The sequence below is a fragment of the Syngnathoides biaculeatus genome, chromosome 11 (genome assembly GCF_019802595.1).
Source record: "Syngnathoides biaculeatus isolate LvHL_M chromosome 11, ASM1980259v1, whole genome shotgun sequence".
Taxonomy (NCBI): Eukaryota; Metazoa; Chordata; class Actinopteri; order Syngnathiformes; family Syngnathidae; genus Syngnathoides; species Syngnathoides biaculeatus.
Window position 1 is genome coordinate 11,885,158 of NC_084650.1, and position 21,336 is coordinate 11,906,493.

Sequence of the window (21,336 nt, forward strand, 5' to 3'; positions counted from 1 at the left end):
CATGTCTGACTGTGTTTGCACCTTTTATCTGATTGAAGCTTTTTTTGTGTGTTTTTTTTTTTAAATCCTTTACACAAGCACTGGCCTCGACGTGAACCTGCAAAAAAAATCAGTTTTGTGTGTTTCAGGAGGTCCACCTCATCCATGATAGTCCCGCTGGTGTCCAAGCAACTGCAAACCCCCCCCCCCAAAAAAAAACAAAAAACAAAAAAAAAACGCAGTCCACCGGAGGAGGGGGGGGGGGGATGTTTATCCGTAAATCATAGATTAGCGCCGCGGTCGCAGCGCTCGTGCGAGGTGTTTAGTGACTGGACGTGTCTGTCCACGTTATGTACTGTACAATTGTACACACACACACACACACACACATCTGATGTACAGGTACAGTGCTACAGTGGTGGCTTAATGAGAGAAAAAGCTAGTACAGGCTGTGTGCTAATAATACTTCCTTTGGGCAGGTTTGGGTGGGGAGGACGAGGTGAAAGGGGGGACACGTCAAGTCCTGACGGCGTCGCACCTGAAACCCAACACAGAGGAGAATGAGGTCAAATCCGAGGTTTGATGTGAAAGGGGGCATATTATGCAAAATGGACTTTAAATTGTTTGTATAACAAGTAGTGCGTAGTAGTGGCTAAAGGTACGAGTGAGTACGATTTGTCCAATATGTCAAAACTGTTTCTATAACATGACAGCAGAATATTATTGGAAAGATCTTTTGGGAAAAAAAAAATAAATCATCTCTCTCTGGCCCCATCCATTGCTGATGAAATTTTAATCTTATATCACAGCAACCTGACCCATGAGTTTTTCAAGGAACACTTTTTGTCAAATATGTCAAAACGGTCTATATGATCTGACGCCAGAATATTATTAAAATCCATCCATCCATTTTCTTAGCTGCCTATCCTCACAAGGGTGTGCTGGAGCCTCTCCCGGCTGTCAACGGGCAGGAGGCGGGGTACACCCTGAACTGGTTGCCGACCAATCGCGGGGCACATGGAGACAAACAGTCGCACTCACAATCACACCTCGGAGCAATTTAGAGTGTCCAATTAATGTTGCCTGTTTTTGGGATACGGGAGGAAACCGGAGTGCCCGGAGGAAACCCACACAGGCACGCGGAGAACATGCAAACTCCACACAGGCGGGTCCGGGTGATGGAAGCCGGGACCTCAGAACTGTGACGTCAATGCTTTATCATTAAAATCCACTTTTTAAAAATCATCCCTCTTATTTAACTCATTATTTTACAACTCACAACTCGTTATCACATCTGCGTCACAGTTTTGAGGGCGGAGGTTCAAATCGCAGCCCGCCTGTGTGGCGTTTGCGTGTCCTCTCCGTGCCCGTGTGGGTTTTCTCCACGTACTGCAGTTTCCTCCCGCATCCCAAGATCATGCATTGCAGGTCGATTAAAGACTCTAAATTCTCCACAAGTGTGAAGGGGAGTGCGAATAGTTGTTCGTTTATATGTGCCCCGCGATTGGCTGGTGACCAGGTGAGGGTCACACTCGAAGGTAGCTGGGATAGACTCTAGCATGCCCGTGACCCTAGTGAGGATAAGAGGTATGGAAAAAGGATGGACTGATGGATTGGTTTTACAACGAGGCACTGCGGAACAAGGACAGCCAATCAGCAGGTTTAGGGACAGGAAGCTTGAGAAATGAGATGTCAATCATCTGACTGAATGGTGATGTCACCGGGTTGTCAGGTGACTTGATCCCCCCCCCCTTATATTTTTTTAAAGATTGTTCATTCCCCAAAATAGATTTGAATAATAATAATAATAATACTATAATTACATGAACTTTCTCCATGGCAGTGATTGGGGATTTGAGCTCTTTAAGTGACATGATGATGTGCATACATCACGGAACCCGGTTAGTTCAGACAGTAGAGTATTAGACTCCTAATCTCATAGTCATATGTTCACACCCCAAATTAGGCGGTGGTTGCTTTCTTTTTGGCAGGAAGGGGAAACCCAAATCGTGAACTGCAAACGGGGAGAGCTTTGCTCGACAGCACGTGCCAAATTGGACCGACCTGCAGCGATGCGGGTTGTGTCGGCGATGTTTTCGGTGGCAGCTCTCAGCCGTGAGGGTGCACAGACACCGACACGACGCCGTGTCCAGCGTCCACTTCCTGCCTCGGCACGGCCGGCAAGACGGCAGAACGCTCGGCAGAGGGGTGGGATGAGGGGGGGGTGTCATTGGGGGAGAGGAGAGGACGGGAGTCCTGGAGAGGACAAAACAACCATCAGTGAGGAAATTGTGTTTAGTCGACTGTGGAAGACGTAGTTGTTCACATCTTTGATGAAATACAAGATCTGTATCTATATCGTGGATTTACGACGTTAACAATGAACTGTCTGGAGGACGCGCTGAATCCAGCTTTGGCTTCTGGATAAACCTTTTCCTTGGTTTTGCACGAAAGCCTGCTGTTTACGTTTGGCGCTTTCAGTGGCGGTCGTAGTAGCAGCCCTTCCGTTGGGTGGCAGAAGTTGTAACGTGCATTAAGGCAACGTGACGGCCGTTCTAAAGCTTTAGTTGTCAGGCAGATATTTCGCAGTACTGATCCGATGTCAGTTCGCGAGTCGTGGGCAAGGGAATGCTTACAAAAACGGAATTATACCGGAAGCACCGGAGAAAAAAGCAGGTTAGGTGTGATGACTTCTGGCAAACCGTGTACTGTCTACATGTTTCCAGTCTCTGATTGCTTCTGTGGCTGAACGCCGCCTTCAGGGTCACCACTGGCTGCCTGGCATCGTGAGACCAAAATCCTACCGGGGAAGCAACACAACGAACTACTCGCCCGGCAGTATCTACTCCGCTGCCAGCTACCCGCGCACCCGTGCCATCGGGTGTCAAACGAACCAACCAACCTCAACCGCGCCTACTTCGCCATGACGTCCGCAAATACCGTCAAGACATCGACGAAGACATCCCCACCGACACGGTATTCGACGGACAAGCCTACCGAGACGGGCTTACGTCGGCTCCGTGGAACGCCGGTTGAAGACGCGGTGGCCGGCTACAAATCGGTAGTCATCCTTGGTGGCGACCCTCCCCCCGAGGTGGACAAAACCGAAGTCGATCTTCAGCGGGCCACAAGATCGAGAACGAAGTTGCATGCTCAATGACTATATGGCTCGTGTCGACAACGCTATCGTCAACCTCTGCCCGAAATGCGGGCAGGGATCCTCGCGAGACGCAGCACATCTTCAACTGCGTAGTGGCTCCCATTACGCTGACCGTAATGGACCCGTAGAAAACCCCCAAAGGAAGCGGCTGCCTTCCTGGAACTACAAGTCGACTGAACAACGGGATTGCCCGGCTACAACAACAACAACAACAACAACCTCTGTGGCTCAAAATGAAACCTCCACATGTATCAGTAATCCCGTTTCCGTCCTCGCTCAACCCCTCGGTCGTCATAGTTTCCAGTCTGCTCGGTGAGACGGTGATGAGAAAAGCGTCTACGTTTGTTGTCTTTCCTGAAGGCCGGCGGACAATAAAGTGACTTAATGAGGCAGAGAGAGGCCATCTTTGTCCGGGGGCCACGGTGACCACGCCTGCCGCTGGCATGGACAGAGGAGGCGGCATTCGGGAGCAAATTACACAGATTTCACCCCTGCTGGAGCTCAAATAAAGACCGCTGGGGTTGATGGATGGGCGCTAAGGGGACATCACACCCAAAACGGAGCCCGGATATGAGCGACGGCCAAAAGGTGGGCTCATTCTTTTATGCCTGCCAACGGTCTGGACCGGGTCACGGGATTCACAGTGCTAAACGCACGTCAATCTCGTGCAAGAGTGCCACAAGGTTTTCATTGTACAGTACTTGGTGTTAAAAGTGGCTTCCCACACACTTCACACCATCACGCTGCTATCGCACTTTAAGCCGCTGAGGACGTTGACGACGCAGTGCGTGTTGAAACTTTATGTTCTTATAAGGATGGACCAAGCTCCCGATTTGATGATTTGAATCTCATCATTTTGTGATTCTCTCAGTTTTGTTTTGTTTTTTTTTTTTTTTTTCTGCCAGGTGGCTCACCGTTGTTAAATGCGAGAGCGTAAAAGTAAGTGTCCTGGAAAGAAAAACAAAATAAAATAGAAATGATTGGGATAACATGCAGACTTCCACAATATAGTGGGGACTTCTGCGATTAACAAGGAGATACATTCTATCTAAAAAAAAAAAAAAAAAAACAAACAAACGTGGCAGCCCAGGATATAGAGGGGAACAATTCATATAAATTCATATACTGTAGTCATAAGTAATGCAATCTACAGTATGGTGAGGATATACACTACTGCACTTTCTGTGAGTACATAGAGTATTGCAAATTTATGTGGGTATATTTTCCTAAGCATGTGAGTGTTACACCTATGTTGGTATGTAGATGTGAGCAATGCAATCCATGTGTGGAAAGAGCTCGTGCACGTGACGTCACCATTTTCACGGCGCCATGTTGCCGGTCAAAAAGAGCTGCTCGACACCGGGGCAAAATACTCACAATGGCCGAGACTTGTTGTGCTGTTGGTTGTCGCAACAGACGAGACAGATATTCAAAGAGATCTTTCTATGGAATACCATCGGAAAAGACCGGAAAAGATCGATGGATTTCGGCAATTAAACGTGATGGACGGCGCCCGACCAAATGCGCACGACTGTGTAGCGATCACTTCACTTCAGGTACGAATTTTTCTTCTCAATCTCAAATTCCCAAGAAGTATTCATAAGGCCAAGTTGGCTCATTTCAGAACAATGCGTTTAAAAAAACCAACCAAACAAACAAAAAACGGCACGGAGTCATCGCCAACATACACGGAAGCGTGTTGCGCCTACATGTTAAACTTAGGTAAACCTCTCCGTGACAGTCGTTTTTTTTTTTTTTTTTAAATATGCATTGTTCTCAAATGAGTCCAATGCGTATTTAAAAAAAGAAACTAAACCGTCGGTCACAGTGATGTTTACATAGGTTAACATGTGGCTGCAACACGCTTGCGTGCACGGGGGCTGAAGCCTATCCCAGTGATTTATTTTCTTTTTTTAAATACGCATTGGAATCATTTGAGAACAATGCATATTTAATAAAGAAACGTCTGTCACGGAGAGGCTTACCAAAGTTTAACGTGTCTCTGAGGTTTACGTAGGTTAATATGTAGCCACAACACGCTTCCTTGTACGGGGGCTGAAGCCTATCCCGGCGGTTTGTTTTCTTTTTTTAAATACGCATTGGAATCATTTGAGAACAACGCATATTTAAAAAAAAAAAAAAAAAAAACGTCTGTCACGGAGAGGTTTACCGAAGTTTAACATGTAGGCGCAACACGCTTTGTCTACGGAGGAGCCGACTCGCTGTCTTTTTTTTTCCCCAATCATAGTTAATGAATGCGACTGTGTAAAACCGGGGGTCATTTATTTAAATATTGGTATTTGTATTGAATATTAGCTGAAAAGATCGATCCGTGTTGCCGAACGGACTTCCGCGATCACGAGCCGTCTCCCCGTTGAGATCTGATCCAGCAACAAAGTATTTGTATGCGTCCAGACTTTTCTACGCTTCCAAACTCTTCCGTGTAAATCTCGACGACTTAGTCACCAGATATACGTGTAGATCCAGTTGTCCGAGACAAGCGGAACCTAATTAACAGTCCAATTTCTTATCGGCGAAAACATCGACTTCGGCATTAAATATGGATCCTCCATGCCGAGTCTCTCTCATTTTTCCACATACCTTCGTTTATTATCGCCTTCTAAATGCTTAACGGTATCGGGCACAACTCTGGGCGTCGTGCTAGAAGACATATTTTCGTGCGACTTAGCATTGAAGAATGCTTTGTTTGACCGGCACTTCTGGCCAGTGACGTGACTTTGGTGACGTAACTGCACGAGATCTAGAATATGTATGCGTATACGGTTTGGCACTCCTGTTCCATTTTAGCTTAACTTTTAAACTCTTTTCTTAATTTTCCCTCTACGTGCCACCGGGACGAAAGACGGAAAACGACTAGCACAGTTTTGACCGTTTCTCGTACGTGTTCCCTGACAAACATATGACCGAAATGATCTCGCTCTCCATTTTGCAGCGTTATTTATTGTCCTCCTTTGCGCTGCACGGGGTGCTGTGGAGTGTTAAACGTTGGCCACAAAGGCGCTTTCTGTTCATCCCGACCGTACGCCCGCCACCACAAAGATCTCTTTGAGTCGCGAGTATCACACGGAGGTGAGTGAACTTGGTGTGTGTGAATCCGTGTGAGCGTGTGTCAGACCTTGACTAATGCGGCTGTAAAAGAAATTGTCCAAATAACTGTGTCAAATAACGTAGACCAGATAAGCCCCCCCCCCCCCCCACACCCCCCGCCCTATCCAATCACACGCAAAGGGGATCTGTTCAGATTCATGCTGCAAATAAATACGCCCTCCCCAAGGAGAAGCTTTGCAATTAAATAAGTTGATATTTCACAACACGCTTGACGAGTTTTCTGCTTCGCTGTTCTCAGGTTGTGGGTTCGAATCTCAAGTTTTCACAGTCTCCCTTTGGTTACGCGACTTTTTCTCCGGGTACCCAAAAAACATGCATGTCGGTTTATCGACGCTTCTAAATTGTTCAAAGGTGCAAATGCGAGTGGGAATGGGTGTTAGTCTAAATGCGGCCCGTGATTGGCCGGTGAGGAGTCGACGACGCACCCGACCTCCCTCCCCAAAGTCAGCTTGGACAGGCTCCGAGGCAAGTGCTGTAGAAAAAAAAAATAAATAAAAATGGATATTTCACGTCAACCTACGCATTTATGATGCCTCCGACAATCTTCCTCCCTCTCCCCTTTTTCTTGACTTTTGTCGGCTTGTGAAAGGGTCTGAAAACGACAAGGAAAAGACCAGAAAATCACTCGTTATTTTACTAGCTAATAAAAAACAACAAACTCAAATTCAAATGGTCGCTCTTCAACATTTTATTTGATTATTTCAGCAACATTTTGAAGGTTAAAGGGAAATTCCGGCGGTTTGGATTAACAATGTATCCGATAGGTCATGTCATATTCACTGTACCTTGACAATGTGATTTTAATCCTCTCTCATTTAATGTTTTTTTTTTGAGAAGATTTTTATTATTTTCAGGGGTGCCGCCATTTTGGTGAGTCACATGACCTACGTCCGGCGGATGTGACGTCATAGGCGCGGCATTAAAGGCTCTGCCGTGACTACACCTCTTAACCATATTTTTTGTTAAATAACCCAAATACGCGATAAAACGCTAACTAAGCCTATACTGGACCATGCAATGTTTTCTGAGAAAATGGCGGGAGCAAAAACGGGCTTTGGTTTATGCAGATCTCTGGCCTCTGATTGGTCAGTGACGCGGATTGCGCAATATCCACGGAGGGGTCAATTGTTTGCCAACGTAAGCGAGCCTTTGTTGCCGTCAAATCTGCGCACGTAGGTCACGTGACTCGGCAAAATGGTGGTGCCCATGTAGTTGCCGGTAAAAATCTTCTCATAACACAATTAAATGGGAGAGGATTAATATCATATTGTCAAGGTACAGTACATATGACATGACATATTGGATACATTGTTACTCCAAACCACCAAGATTTCCCTTTAAGCATTGATTACAATATGGAAATATATATATTTTTTTTATTACAGTGGATCTCCGCATATTCGGGTTCAGCGCCTTCAGATTTTCTTATGCAATAATGGGTGCCAATTATCCGTCATTTTTGTTTGTTTATTTGGAACATTTGTGCGACCGTTAAGGATGCTAAAAATTTCCTGGAATGGATTCAAACGCTTTCAAATGTAAACATGCACCGCCTTCCAAAATGTATTCTGGGCTCGTTTCTTTAAACAAGCTCAAATTATGAGCGGCCCATTTAAGCGGCACGGCCGGAACCTCGTCGGGATCGTGATGTCCGTGCCCGTGTTGTTTTCGTCGCTTTGACACGATGACGGATGCGTGACTCCCCTCCATCATTGCCGGTGTGTGTGTGTGCATACGGGGGTCCAGATAAAATCATTACTATGGTGACGACAGGATGCGGGTGGCCCCCGGGGATGCTGGGAGGGAGTCACACAGATGCTAACTCAATAAGGGACATTAGACATGGAGCACAAATTCAAACACGTTATTACTAATGTATGACATGGTACAGGTTCATCTAGCGTATCGCGAATGCACACACGCACATAAAACCTTAGTGAGTCATAAACGAATGTACACAGACATACAGCGCGCACACTTTATACATTGCGACTCTCTATTTACGTCCATATCCAAACAGGAAGCGGGGCGATATAAATATGAGCGTCCATTTAGGCTGCAGGCTGTTTCCAAATCTAAACATGCTCAGCTCCTCACACGAGTCGTCTTGAATATTATTAAACTCCTCCCCGGTACACTTGAAACGTGAATATTGTTGGTGTTTGAAATGCGTTTTGAAGATAATGGAAGTAAATTAGTGCGACCAGGATTTGAATTTGAAACGTTAAAAAGTGATCATATTTTCAAGAGTTGCATTTCAGTGTAACTTTCAATGTTAACAATTCACCTAGCTACAATTCGCTGTCTGAAATTCACCGTCCGTGCCACCCACTGATCTAAAAAAAAAAAAAACAAGAAAAGACTGGATAGCGGATACACATCGAGCGGTATGTCGATTGGGTCAAGCCAGTTGGCCGCCATCTTGGTACTCCTAAAACGTGTGGACGACATGGTTAACAGGTTGGATTACGGCGGGGCTTTTCCCAAAAGTTTAGCATGTATAATTAAAACTGGTCGTGTGAGCTTGATATTTTTTCAATTCTGGTAACATGAAAGATTTTTAATCTGACTTGCTAAGACAAAAAAGGCAAGTGCAAAGGAAAGACATAGATAAAACACCGTGACTAGCGAGAAACCTTGCAAATTTACCTCGGGCCAGATTTCCGTGACACCTTAACTTTTCCTGAAATACGCTGTGAAGCACTATCGTCATAACATACCAGAAAACTCTGCATTTTTTTGTCATTCAAAAATTACATTTTAAGTCAATCACTTCAATATATATTTGGAAATAAGGACTCGCAATGGGAAAATATATCCTACACGCATTGTCCTACTTCAGACAAATTTAAACCCTTTTCCTCGCATTTGAAAATCAAATTCAATTTGCAGAGTTCTGTATTATGAAATTCATCAAACAAAAAATGCACAGAAAGTGTTTTCTTGCTGATCCACTGATGAAGTTTGGGAAAATATTGACATTGCTTTTTCGCTAAAAACCGTCGGCCTAGAAACGTGAAGCAGAGAGTGAACAACAACAACCGTAAACAAAACTTTGTTCAAGTGAATTAAGCTCATCAGAAAATTAAAAAAAAAAAAAAACTTTACAAAATAAACTTTAAAAGTGTCAAAGTAAATCTTTCCAAGTTGCCTGTGGAATGTTTTCTCACAGCCATAAAACTGGTCGGCAAGGTTGTTTTGAGAGTACCAAGATGGCGGATAGCGACTTCAGTTTTGGTGGCCAATGAGCCGTCAAGTCTTTTTTATTTTTTATTTTTCGATCAGTGGTGCCACCAGGCAGGGTTTCTTGTCAGGTCAGAACCAAACAGCCAGCCAATCCAGTTACGCTTTCTTAGTACGTGACGTAACACGACTATCCATCGATCGATCCATTTTCTACCGCTGTCACGTGACTAAGAAAGCAAGACTCCGATTGGCTGGCTGCTCGGTCGGTTCTGACCTGAAGTAACCCTGCCTGGTGGCACAGATGGTAAATTTCAAACAGCGAATTGTAGCAACTATTGAAAATGTGATCGCTTTACATTTCAAATTCAAATCTTGTTTTCTGTGGCATTTCAAATTCAAATCCCGATGACACTAATTTACTTCAATATGAAGATTGGATTGGTCGGAAATAATACAAAAGGTAATATTTTCCAGCAACCAAACTACAATGACTAAAGACAGCAAACGACTTTACCTCGGAGATGGTGTCAGCTGGAGTTGTTCTTTTACTCTGAAAATAAGAAATATAACATGGCGGTGTCAAGATGCAGTGAACAGCTTTACTGTCAGATTTGGGCATTAATAAAATAGCAAGTGAATAATATCGTGATGGATGGATGTGTGCTTATTGCATCACATGACGTTTTTGATGGATTTAAAAATGTTCATAGTGCAAATGAGAGAAATTGCAAACTTAAATTAAAGTGTGCTTTTCTCTCTTGATTGATCCCCCCCCCCCTTTTGGATCATCAATAAAAAAAACATATTTAAAAAAAAAATATATATATATATATGATTACAAAATTTCTTTCATTGAGAAACAGAACAGTATCGAAACAAAATTTTGCTATTTCCTTGACATGGATGCCCCCCCTCCCTAAAGGTAGATTTAGCAGTTTTCAAAAAAAAAATACATTTAATTGACATACAGTATATGTTAAAACTGTCTGCGTGACCTGACAGTAGGATACTATTGAAATGTATCTTTTGAAAAAGCATCCCTCCGTCATTTAATTTTGATTATTATTTTACAACTCGGCACGGCGTGACAAGAATACCCAACGAGAAGCTGTACAGACAGGAGGCGTGACCGATTAGCCTGTCAAACGCTTGCTCACATGCACCGACGTTTTTATGAGACCCCGCAAAAAGAGAAATTGTTCCAAGTTTCTTGGCCAGATGACTTCACTCCTGTTAGCAACAAAAGTTCAAAAGAAGGAATTGGACATTTCAAATCAAGGACAAACGTATATAATGGTGCTGTCCTGGATGTATTTTTTATACATTAGAGGTTTTAGACTGTCTCGACATGGGAATGTCAATTAAAAAAATTAATAATTACATCAGCACACGCATACAGAGCAGAATATCTCTTTGGAATATTTGAAGACACAGGTTTAAGGTTTTCCTGATTTCTGGGGGGGGGATTCTGTAGATGCCTATTATACTTGAGAGAATTCTACACATGAGAAATTACAGTAATTGCAATAAATACAATAAATGTGTGTTTCTTACCTGCACTCACACCGCCTGTGTTCAACAAAGGTCAACTGAGTGAGCTCGTGTTTCATAAAGGAAGTCCTCATCAGCTACACACATGAAAATACAACCCAAAAACCAAATCACATCCACACATGAAGTCCACCGTTCCACGGATGTGTCGAATATTTGTGCGTAGGCGCGGACCTCCATGGTGAGGGTGTGCGTGAGCGAGGGCACGCACTCCATCGCCTCGTCCGCGCAGCACCCGCCGCATCTCCTCACCGCCACGCAGGAGGGCACGAAGAGGTGGTGCGTCTCGCCCGGCAACTCCCGCCAGACCTCCACCAGGGTCTCTCGGGGCTCGCAGCCGCTGCGGGAGTACACCTCCAACCACCGCCGCACTGACGACGCACAAAGGTCTCGGCTTGACTACGGGATGGCTGACGGGGGACCACCCACCCTTTGAGCAGGGGCCGACGTCTTACCTTCTCGACCTTCTCTGGATTTGGACGAGTCGGTGGGCCGCCAGTGAGCCAGCTGTCGGGGAAGAAGAAGGCTATTCAAACTAAACAGTTATCTCTGTTCAGACAGTCACATAGAAAATGAGGTTCATGAGGTTGCATAAGTGTGCACACCCTCTGAAAACAGGAGATCTGACTTTATTCAGACTCTTTGAAGCGCATCCGACGAATACATTTCAGCTCATCTAATCGGCATTTCCTGTTGTGTACCTGCCCGCCAACTGGCTGGTCACCGCGCCCAATGACAGCTGGCAAAAGCTTGAGGTCAACCGTGCCACTAATGAAGTCAAGCGCCGCAGAAAATAAATGGATGATTTTTTTTTTTTTTTGTCAGACTTGAATATGCATTCATGGTTCCAGTGGGAGGACCTACAAGGATGACTCTTCTGTTCTGGTAAAACCTGACCTGGTCCTTCTCATCACTAACATCATCCACTCATCTCCCAAAACTGCAGCCATGACACCGGGACTGCAAGAAAACTGATCATCTCATCTCATGTGCCAACCTCCCATTTCTCGAAAAAGACTCGGCTCCACTTCCACCTCACTTCCAATAATCTCTGTGAACAATTCCAGTCTTGTTTCCACCCCTTCCATGGCACTGTAACGGCAGTCATCAAGATTACCGCCGACTTCCTCCTGGCAGCTGACTCTGGTTTACCCGCCACCCCCATCCTCCTTGATCTGAGTACAGCGTTTGCTATCGCTTCTCACACCATCTGTCTAAACAGACTCCACCGCAATGACATTACACACAAGGACCTCCAGTTTTTCAGTTCTTACCTGTCTGGCCACACCCATTTTCCCCCCCCAAATGAAATCATTCAAATCCCATCTGTCCCCTGTTCCTCCTGGTGTCCCCCGGGGCTCTCTCTCGGGCCCACTCCTTTTTTTATCACCTCCAACCTACCCCTTGTAGACATTGTTTTGTAAATCCAGCTTCAACTTTCACAGTTACGCAGATAAAACCCGGTTAAACATTTCTTCCCTCCTCCCGTACTGACTGCTTATCTGAAATAGAACACCGGTTCTCCTCCAATATTTCACAACTCAAGAGAGATAAAACCAAAATTCTACTCGTACCGTAGGTACAAAGTCTATGCTAGCCAAAACTGCCAGTTTTCCCATCACAATTCATAACTCCTCTGCCCCCCCCCCCCCCACCCTCGCCCCTCCCCTTTTGATTACGTGTCTGGTTGTCATCCTCGACAGCACACTCTCCTTCCGGGCACACATCAACAACATCACACAGTCAGCATCCAAAACGCAGGCTCATTAACCCCCTTCAAATCCAACATACCTTTGTTATTTTTACCATATTGTTTGATGTCTTTTGATTTTCATTTTTACGTTGAACTCGAGCGGCTTTAAAAGCGCCACTAAATAAAAATAACACTTTTTTTATGATTTACTTTAGAATAGGCTATATAGAATACGAGCGGGAGAGAAGATGCCAAAAGAATGGAGGGAAAGTGTGCGAGTTCCCATTTTTCAGAACAGAGGCGATTTTCAGAACTGTGGAAACGACAGAGGAATAAAGTTGATGAGCCACGCGATGAAGTTACGGGAAAGAGTAGTGGAGGCTAGACTCAGGACAGAAGTAAGTATCTGCGAGCAACAGTATGGTTTCATGCCTAGAAAGAGTACCACAGATGCGTTATTTGCCCTGAGGATGCTCGTGGAAAAGTACAGAGAAGGTCAGAAGGGGCTACGTTGTGTCTTTGTGGACCAAGAGAAAGCCTATGACAGAGAACCAAGAGGGGAACTGTGGTACTACTGCATGCGCAAGTCCGGTGTGGCGGAGAAATATGTTTAGAATAGTACAGGACACGTGTGAGGGCAGCGGAACAGCGGTGACATGTGCTGTAGGTGTGTCAGAAGAATTGAAGGTGGAGGTGGGACTGCATCAGGGATCCACTCTGAGCCCCTTCCTGTTTGCTGTACTAATGGATCGGCTGACAGAAGAGGTCAAACTGCAACGCCCTTGGACTATGATGTCCGCGGATGATAGTGTCGTATGCAGTGAAAGGAGGGAGCAGGCTGGGGAACAATTAGAAAGACGGAGGCATGCACTGGAAAGGAGAGGAATGAAGAATAGCCGAAAATGGGAGGGGCGGAGGAGGAAGAGTGAAGCGATAGCGAGGGTGGACGACTTCAAATACTTGGGGTCAACAATACAGAACAATGGTGAGTGCGGTAAGGAAGTGAAGAAACGGGTCCAAGCGGGGTGGAACACTTGGCGGAAGGTGTCTGGTGTTCTATGTGACACAAGAGTCTCCGCTAGGAATGAAGGGCAAAGTTTATAAAACAGTGGTGAGGTCGGCCATGATGGACGGACGAGAGACGGTGGACAGGAAGCAGAACTGGAGGTGGCAGAAATGAAGATGTTGAGGTTCTCGGTTGGTTGGATAGGATTTGAAACAAGCTCATTAGAGGGACAGCCAAAGTTGGAGGTTTTGGAGACAAGGTTCGATCGAGAGAGCAGACTTCGATTGGTTTGGACATGTTCAGAGGCGAGAGAGTCTGAGGTTGGAGGTAAACGAGGGAGAGGAAGACCAAAGAAAAGGTTGATGGATGTTCTGAGGGAGGACATGAGGGCAGTGGAAGATGCACGAGATGGGCTTAGATGGGAAAAGATGACACGCTGTGGCGACCTCTAACGGGACAAGCCGAAAGAAAAAGTAGAAGAAGATGATTTACCTAGAGAGTCTCCTGTTTGCTTAGCCTTCGCATAATTTGGACCTCAGACTCCGCAATACTCGCACAATTCAACTGCTTTCATGTCCAATCGAGTTTTCTTCAGGCAATGGAATGGGGCTGATCTTTCGAGGAAAAAAAAAAAAAAAAGCCTTGAAATGATGAAAGGATTTTCTGTAAGCTAAGAGCGCATTTTTCGGCCCTCGGCCGCTTTCGAACGCAAGACGCAAGACACGACGCTAAATGGCGGGACGGAGGTTATCAGGTCGGGGAAGGGGGGGGGTGGGGGCCTACCGCCGTAAATGTGTCCGTCAGTAAATGAACTGACGTGGAAAAAACAACGTTGTGGAAAAGTTTGGGAGTGTTGCAGAACAGGAGCTGCTACCTTTGCCCCCTTTTGCCCCCTTTTGCCCCCTTTTGCCCACCCACAGCAAAGTCTCTCATGAGGAGACGAGAGTGAGAGTCGGTGCCAACGGGATTAGAAGTTCAATCGGCGAGACGCACATGCCGCGGCTTCTGGGCGAAAGCTCGCTCGATCGCCCCGCCCGAAATCTCGTTTTTTTTCCTCTACAATAACTCAGCATGAATTCATCTCATTTCTTTTTTTTTCCCAGTCAAAGGCACATTTTTAAAAAATGACGATGCGCACAAAGCGGGCAAATAAAAACTGATGTGATTTAGACGCGTCGTGTTAATCGCTCCCTTGCCTCGCGCTTCTCCCACCGGCACAGTGAATAAATATTGAAGTCGGTGACAGTCCTGCCAACAATAATAACCATAAAGTTAATTATTTCAAGAGCTTGGTAATTACACTTTATGCTGTTTATTTGAGTAATTTCGCTTCATAATGTTAGCCTAGAGAAGCAAGCGTGTCTGCCTCACAGTCGAGAGGTTCCGGGTTCGAATCTCTGGTGCGTGGAGTTTGCGTGGTTTTTTTTTTTTTTTTTTGCGCCTGTGTGGGTTTTCTTCAGGTACTACGCCAGGCGCCGAGCACGGCTTCGGACGAGGGGCATGGCTTCAGCCGAGCCGGCTTATACATACTGTCTGGCAGTTTGCTGTTAGTTAGAAATGATCCGCATATCATCTAAATATGGCTCGAAATGAAATGATAGGTATTGCTCCGGTCAGTTCATTCGATTGTGTCCGCGGCTGACGGCTTCGGCCGGGCTGGCTCATACACACTGTCTGTAAGTCTGTTGTTAGTTAGAAGTGATCCGCATATCATCTAAATATGGCTCAAAACAATAGGGTAACATTGCCCCGGTCACTTCACTCGATTGTGTCTGTGGCTGACGACTTCAGCGACACCTCGTCCGAGGCGGACGGCTTGGGGCGGGCTGGCTCATACATACTGTCTGGGAGTCTCTTGTTAGTTAGAAATGATCCGCATATCATCTAAATGTGGCTCGAAACAATAAGGTAATATTGGCCGGTCACTTCACTCGATTGTGAGATGTTCTCTTCTTCGAAAAGAGCTTCCGTGTCCCATAGTAGGTGGCACAGCGTGATTTCAATGGCGAATGTCGCGGGTGTGACGTAATAAGAAAATAAAAAATAAAATGAAATAAAAATAATATTGCAGGCAATATGGCGACCACTTGGATGTCGAATGAGACTTGCGCAAGTTTGCGCATGGATGGCGCGCTCTCTGCTCATAATTATTTTTTCGTATGGTCATTGAAGTGAATAATGTTATCTGTATTTTTCATTACAATATCTATTTTAGAATATTTATAGGCATGACACTTGACCTTTAATCAGATTTCATTGTGCCCGTAAGAGGAGCTAATTTCCGAGTCAGTGAAGACGCTAAATTGTTCATAGATGCGACTGTAAACGATTGTTTAATTGACCAGCCAACAGTCCAGGGCCATTCACCGCCTCCCACTCAAAGTCAGCCGGGATGGGTTCCAGCTTATCCGTCGTTCTAATCACCACAAGCGGAAAATGGATGGAGAGCTGGATTTTGCTCGGAGAGACGTTTTTTTTTTGTTTTTTTGCAGACTTACAAATTTATTCGCTGCATTGAGTGACAGAAGCAACAAAGAGGAGTGCAGAACCCAAACAACCAATTGATTTCCATCCATCCATCCATCCATCCATTTTCTTAGCCATTTATCCTCACAAGGGTTACGGGAAAGCAGGAGCCTATCCCAACTAGCACTCCCCGATAAGCGACTTAGACAGTGACATGACATGACATATACTGTAATATCCATCCATTCTCTAAGCCGCTTATCCTCACGAGGGTCGCGGGGAGTGCCGGAGCCTATCCCAGCTGTCGACGGGCAGGAGGCGGGGTACACCCTGAACTAGTTGCCAGCCAATCGCAGGGCACATAGAGACAACCAGCCGCACTCACAATCGCACCTATGGGCAATTTAGAGTGTCCAATTAAAGTTGCGTGTTTTTTCGGGACGTGGGAGGAAACCGGAGTGCACACCCGGAGAAAAGCCGCACAGGCACGGGGAGAACATGGAAACTCCACACAGGTGGGGCTGGGATCGAACCCGGGTCCTCAGAACACCTTCCCGCCTAATTGATTTCCATGACATGTCTAAATCCATTTTTTAATGTGCTTCCTATTAAATGTCCTGACCGCGCACATCATGACATCGGCGGTTAATTTATGACTGCTTTCAATTTCTATTTGCGCAAAAAAAAAAGTTTCAAAATTGCTCATCCATTCGAATCACATTGACTTCCATTCATAGGAAAGAGGACAAATGTTTTAACGAGACATATTTTCGCGGGCAAGTCGGCAACGGTTCGCGTTATGGGACAATGATACATGCAAAATAAACATGAAAGTTCAATAACTGTGTGTGAAAAAAAGAGCAAGGGCGCTCGCTCGCAAGGGAATGTAGACTTTGCTCAGTCGGCCCCTTTTGAACACTTCCATCCCCTTTTTATACACACGCAAACACAAACACACGCGTTCAAGAGAATATGGAAATCTTTGCCTCTGACATAACACGTCAAACACGTCCTTTCATATTAGTAACTTGAATAGAGTACGTCGCTCCAGTGGGATTAAAACTGTAATAAAAAAAAAATAATAAAAAATTAAACTCACTTGGTCAGTGAGGTGACCATGACCATGTGCAAACAAACACACGACTGGTCGGCACAATCGAAGTCGAGCTCACGCAAATAACGTGTGCAAAAAAAAAAAACCATTGTTTTGTTTTTTAAAGATAAATCACTTCAAATGTACATTTGTGTATTGCCATACTCAAACATCTTTTACTTTTTGATTCGTTTTGTAAAGCGTTGGCCTCACAGTTCCGAGGACCCGGGTTGGATCCCTGCGATTGGCTGGCGACCAGTTCAGGGTGTGCCCCGCCTCCTGCCCGTCGACAGCTGGGATAGGCTCCGGCACTCCTCGTGAGGATAGGCGGCAAAGAAAATGGATGGATGGATTTGTTTTGACGGTTGAATTGCCATTTCAAGTGGAACAGCGGCAAACTGGATGTACCGAGAGCAACTAAGTCCTCGCACCTAGTTCTGCTTTTAGCATCAAAATCTTCCACCGTTTGGATTTATTTCATCATTTTGAAAACTGCATTGATGCAGTCCGCAAGACGTATTTTTTTTTTTCATACTTTTGGACGCGAAACTGAGACCCCCAAATGCAGCCGGGTCTGTCCGTTAGCATTACGACGCCGGATGGGACCGTTTGAAACAGGGCAATGCTGAATGAACGCCGCACAAACAGAGACCAAGACCCGCCCGATACCGATCTCGGTGGGAAAACCCGCGTCCCGCCAATCCAAGACGGGAGACAAGAACACAGCTTTTGGGGGTTGAGTCTGAATCAAGACCGCAAGACCTTTGAGATGTGGTCTCAAGGCGTCACAGGTACAAGACTAGCTTGGGGGCAGTCGGAAATGAGTCCTCCGAACTCTGCCTCGCAACTAGTGACCACGCAGATGTCCCGAAATCAAGGCCAGGCCGTGTAGTGTCTGGCCTCATGAATGAATAAAACATAGCGTGTAGCGCCGGGCCCGGCTCCCGCGGCGCCTCGCAAGCACTGAGTGTTCTTGATAGATGTCCCCAGACATAAATAAAGAAAACACGTCGTAGGCCTGCTTTTTGAGTGTGAGGTGAGGACGGGTTCACGCGCTAGGCCGCCCTTCGCCTTTAAATCGACAGCTATACACCATTTGTATCAAGTCCGGACGCGTTTGGATTGATGCAACGCCGTTTCCTCGTATTTTGGTGACACAGACAATTAATTACAGCCACGTTTGGGTTGCCAGAAACAACGGCCCCTTTTTGCTAGCGCTTTAGCGATTTCAAAGAAAAACAAAATATCGACAGATACTACCTCACGTTTATAGTAATTGAGAGTTACACAGCGTTAGCGCTGGATGGCTAGATACGTAAATGATGAACTATATTGATTTTGTGTGGGCGGGATTGGAGGACCATCACTAGCCAGCTTCATCAGTCAGCACCCAGTGAATGAACAGCTAACCTTTTACACGATAAGCCAACGGAAACAGAACGCTCATATTCAGTTGTTATCATGGCTTCAAGATGAACGACGCTACATTTGAACAGATAGGTGGCGTGTAGCTAGGTAGAAAGCTAGCTGGTTAACTAGTTCAAGATGAACTACGCTACATTTTTCAGAAAGGTAGCAAGCAGGTAGGTAGAGACCTAACAAATATCTAGTTCAAGATGATTACGATACATTTTGACAGCTAGCGAGTTGATAATTTATGTATATAAATATATATGGATATATATATTTAGCAAGCTAGCTAGATAAGAGAGCAAGGTGGATAAACCAGTTCAAGATAAACTACATTTTTCAGAAAGGTAACAAGTAGGTAACTAGAGACCTAGCTAAATTGCATAGCTACAAACAGCTAGTTCAAGATGACCTACGATACATTTTGACAGCTAGCAAGTTTATAATTTATGTACATAAATACATAGGGATATATAAATATCCAGCTAGCTCGCTAGCTGGATAAGAGAGCAAGGTGGATAGCCACTAAAAACAGACAGTTAGATATAGACATCACTTGATAGCTAGACAGATAAACAGATCAGTAGATTGATAGATAGATAGCCAAATATACACATGTAGATGGATATTTATGAATATCATATATAGCCAAATACATTTAACATAGATAGATAGATAGATAGATAGATAGATAGATAGATAGATAGATAGATAGATAGATATAGATAGATAGATAGATAGATAGATAGATAGATAGATAGATAGATAGATAGATAGATAGATAGATAGATGGTTGACAGGTGGTTCTTGACCTCCGGCAACGTGAAAAAAGTGCAGCACGCGCGCGCGCCCGCGCGCAGACACTTTCGAGGTCAGACGGTCCGTCCGCCGCTGCCCGCGCGCACACGCACGCACGCACGCACGCGTCCATACCTTACCTTGGCGTGGGACGCCGGGATCGTGGTGAGCAGCAGGAATTGAAACATTCCTAGAATAACTTGGTGCATAATCCCCATGGTGTGCACGGGAGTCCTCGGGAGAGGCGTCCGACTACTACTGCTGCTACTGCCGATTTTGGATCACTCGCATCCAAAGACGTGTCGGGATCACATGCGCGAGTCCGTCTGTCCTCCTCGGCCGAATAAAGACGCACCAAAGCCGGCGTTCACTCTCCGGCTTCCCACACGCTCGGTGGCATCTTCATCCGGAGGTGCGCGACTCTCATGTTCTCGAAGATGAAATTCCTCTCATAATCATCTCGATCTCCGGCATGTCGGCGCAAAAACGGCTCGTTGCAATCACGCGACTTGAGGAAAGTTTTGCCTTTTTACATTCATCGCGGTCTTCTTTCCGTCGTCAGAGCCTCCCGGCGGGGCGACCCGAAATGATTTGAAAAATCAATTAAAAGAGGATGGCGGGGTCGTGCGGAGATCCACCGCATGACGAGGAAAAGGGGGCGGGAGGGAGCGAGAAGACGGTGCCGCATAAGTCGCTCCGAGCTCGGTCACGCCGTCTCCGTGCTGTCGCTCTCGCGGATCACGTCACCGCTCTAAAAATCCACTTTAAAAAAAAAAAAAAAAATTACGATAACAAACGGGCATGCTTAACGGAAGTGGAACTGGTGAGGTTGGGGGGGGGGGGGATAGCAGGCAGAATGTGCTCGCAGCCGAGTCGAGCAGTCGTCGTTCATTTGTTGTGCAGCTCGTTTTCCCTTTTTTTGCCCTTGAGACGCACACAGCGGAAGAAGCGTGACAACACCCCCCCCCCACCCCCCCTCACCAAAACGGGACAGGCCAGGCGGGCAGGCGGGCGCCCTGGATACAGGTGCTATAGTGCGGTATTACGAGTGGCCCCGCGGTGGTTGGGGGGGGGGGGGGGCCCTGCACGTATGCACGCATGCGTGCATGGGGCCCCTCGCCAAAGGGGAACACGGTCAGTTGCCACAGAGGTCATGTCCTCTGTCATTCTCTCACCCCCCCCCTTTTTTTTTTTTTCTTCCTTTTTTTCTGGCGGGGTACTGCATAGCTCAGCTAATGACTACTTTCTTTCCAGGCTGGTATTTTGATTTGGGTGAACACAAGCGAATGAATTTATTGCCATCCGGTACGTGGACGAAAATGATACCTTGGTGGGGGCTCTAATGGCATCCCGTAAAGTCACTTTTGCTTTATTGCTCATTTCTTTTTGTTTTGTTGAAAAATAATATCGATTGAAGTCGGGGTAAGAAAAGCTGCGTGTTTTGCATTCACACGAGACGGAACCGCCCCTCCAAAACAGAGTGACTTCAAGCACATTGTGGAGTCGAGTTCAAGTCGACATGTGTGCAAGCGTGTATTTATATGTGTATGTTTCTATTTGATTATTAGTATGGTGTGATAATTTATCATCTGCATATTGTGACTGAAGATTGTCAAAAGATCCTTAAATAAGAATATTGGGAGCTGTATTCTAAAAAAAAAAAAAAAATGCAGAATGTCTCTTGAAGCGGCACGGTGGATCTGCTGGTTAAGCGTCGGCCTCACAGTTCTGAGGACCCGGGTTCGATCCCGGACCCGCCTGTGTGGAGTTTGCGTGTTCTCCCCCATGCCTGCGTGGGTTTTCCCTGGGCACTCCAGTTTCCTCTCACATCCCCAAAACATGAAATATTAATTGGACACTCTAAA

The 21,336-nt window shown here is 45.7% G+C and overlaps 1 protein-coding gene across 1 annotated transcript; it reads right to left on the bottom strand.

The window, feature by feature from the left end:
* Positions 1-262: 262 nt before the first annotated feature.
* Positions 263-20,184, bottom strand: vegfba (vascular endothelial growth factor Ba). Its single transcript, XM_061835193.1, has 8 exons — positions 19,612-20,184; positions 11,461-11,512; positions 11,180-11,376; positions 11,009-11,082; positions 9,969-10,004; positions 6,789-6,860; positions 2,044-2,235; positions 263-517 (listed from the first exon to the last, which is right to left on the bottom strand). Exons 1-8 carry the CDS (start codon positions 19,687-19,689, stop codon positions 496-498), a joined length of 723 nt encoding a protein of 240 aa, XP_061691177.1. The 5' UTR covers positions 19,690-20,184; the 3' UTR covers positions 263-495.
* Between the last annotated feature and the right edge of the window lie 1,152 nt (positions 20,185-21,336).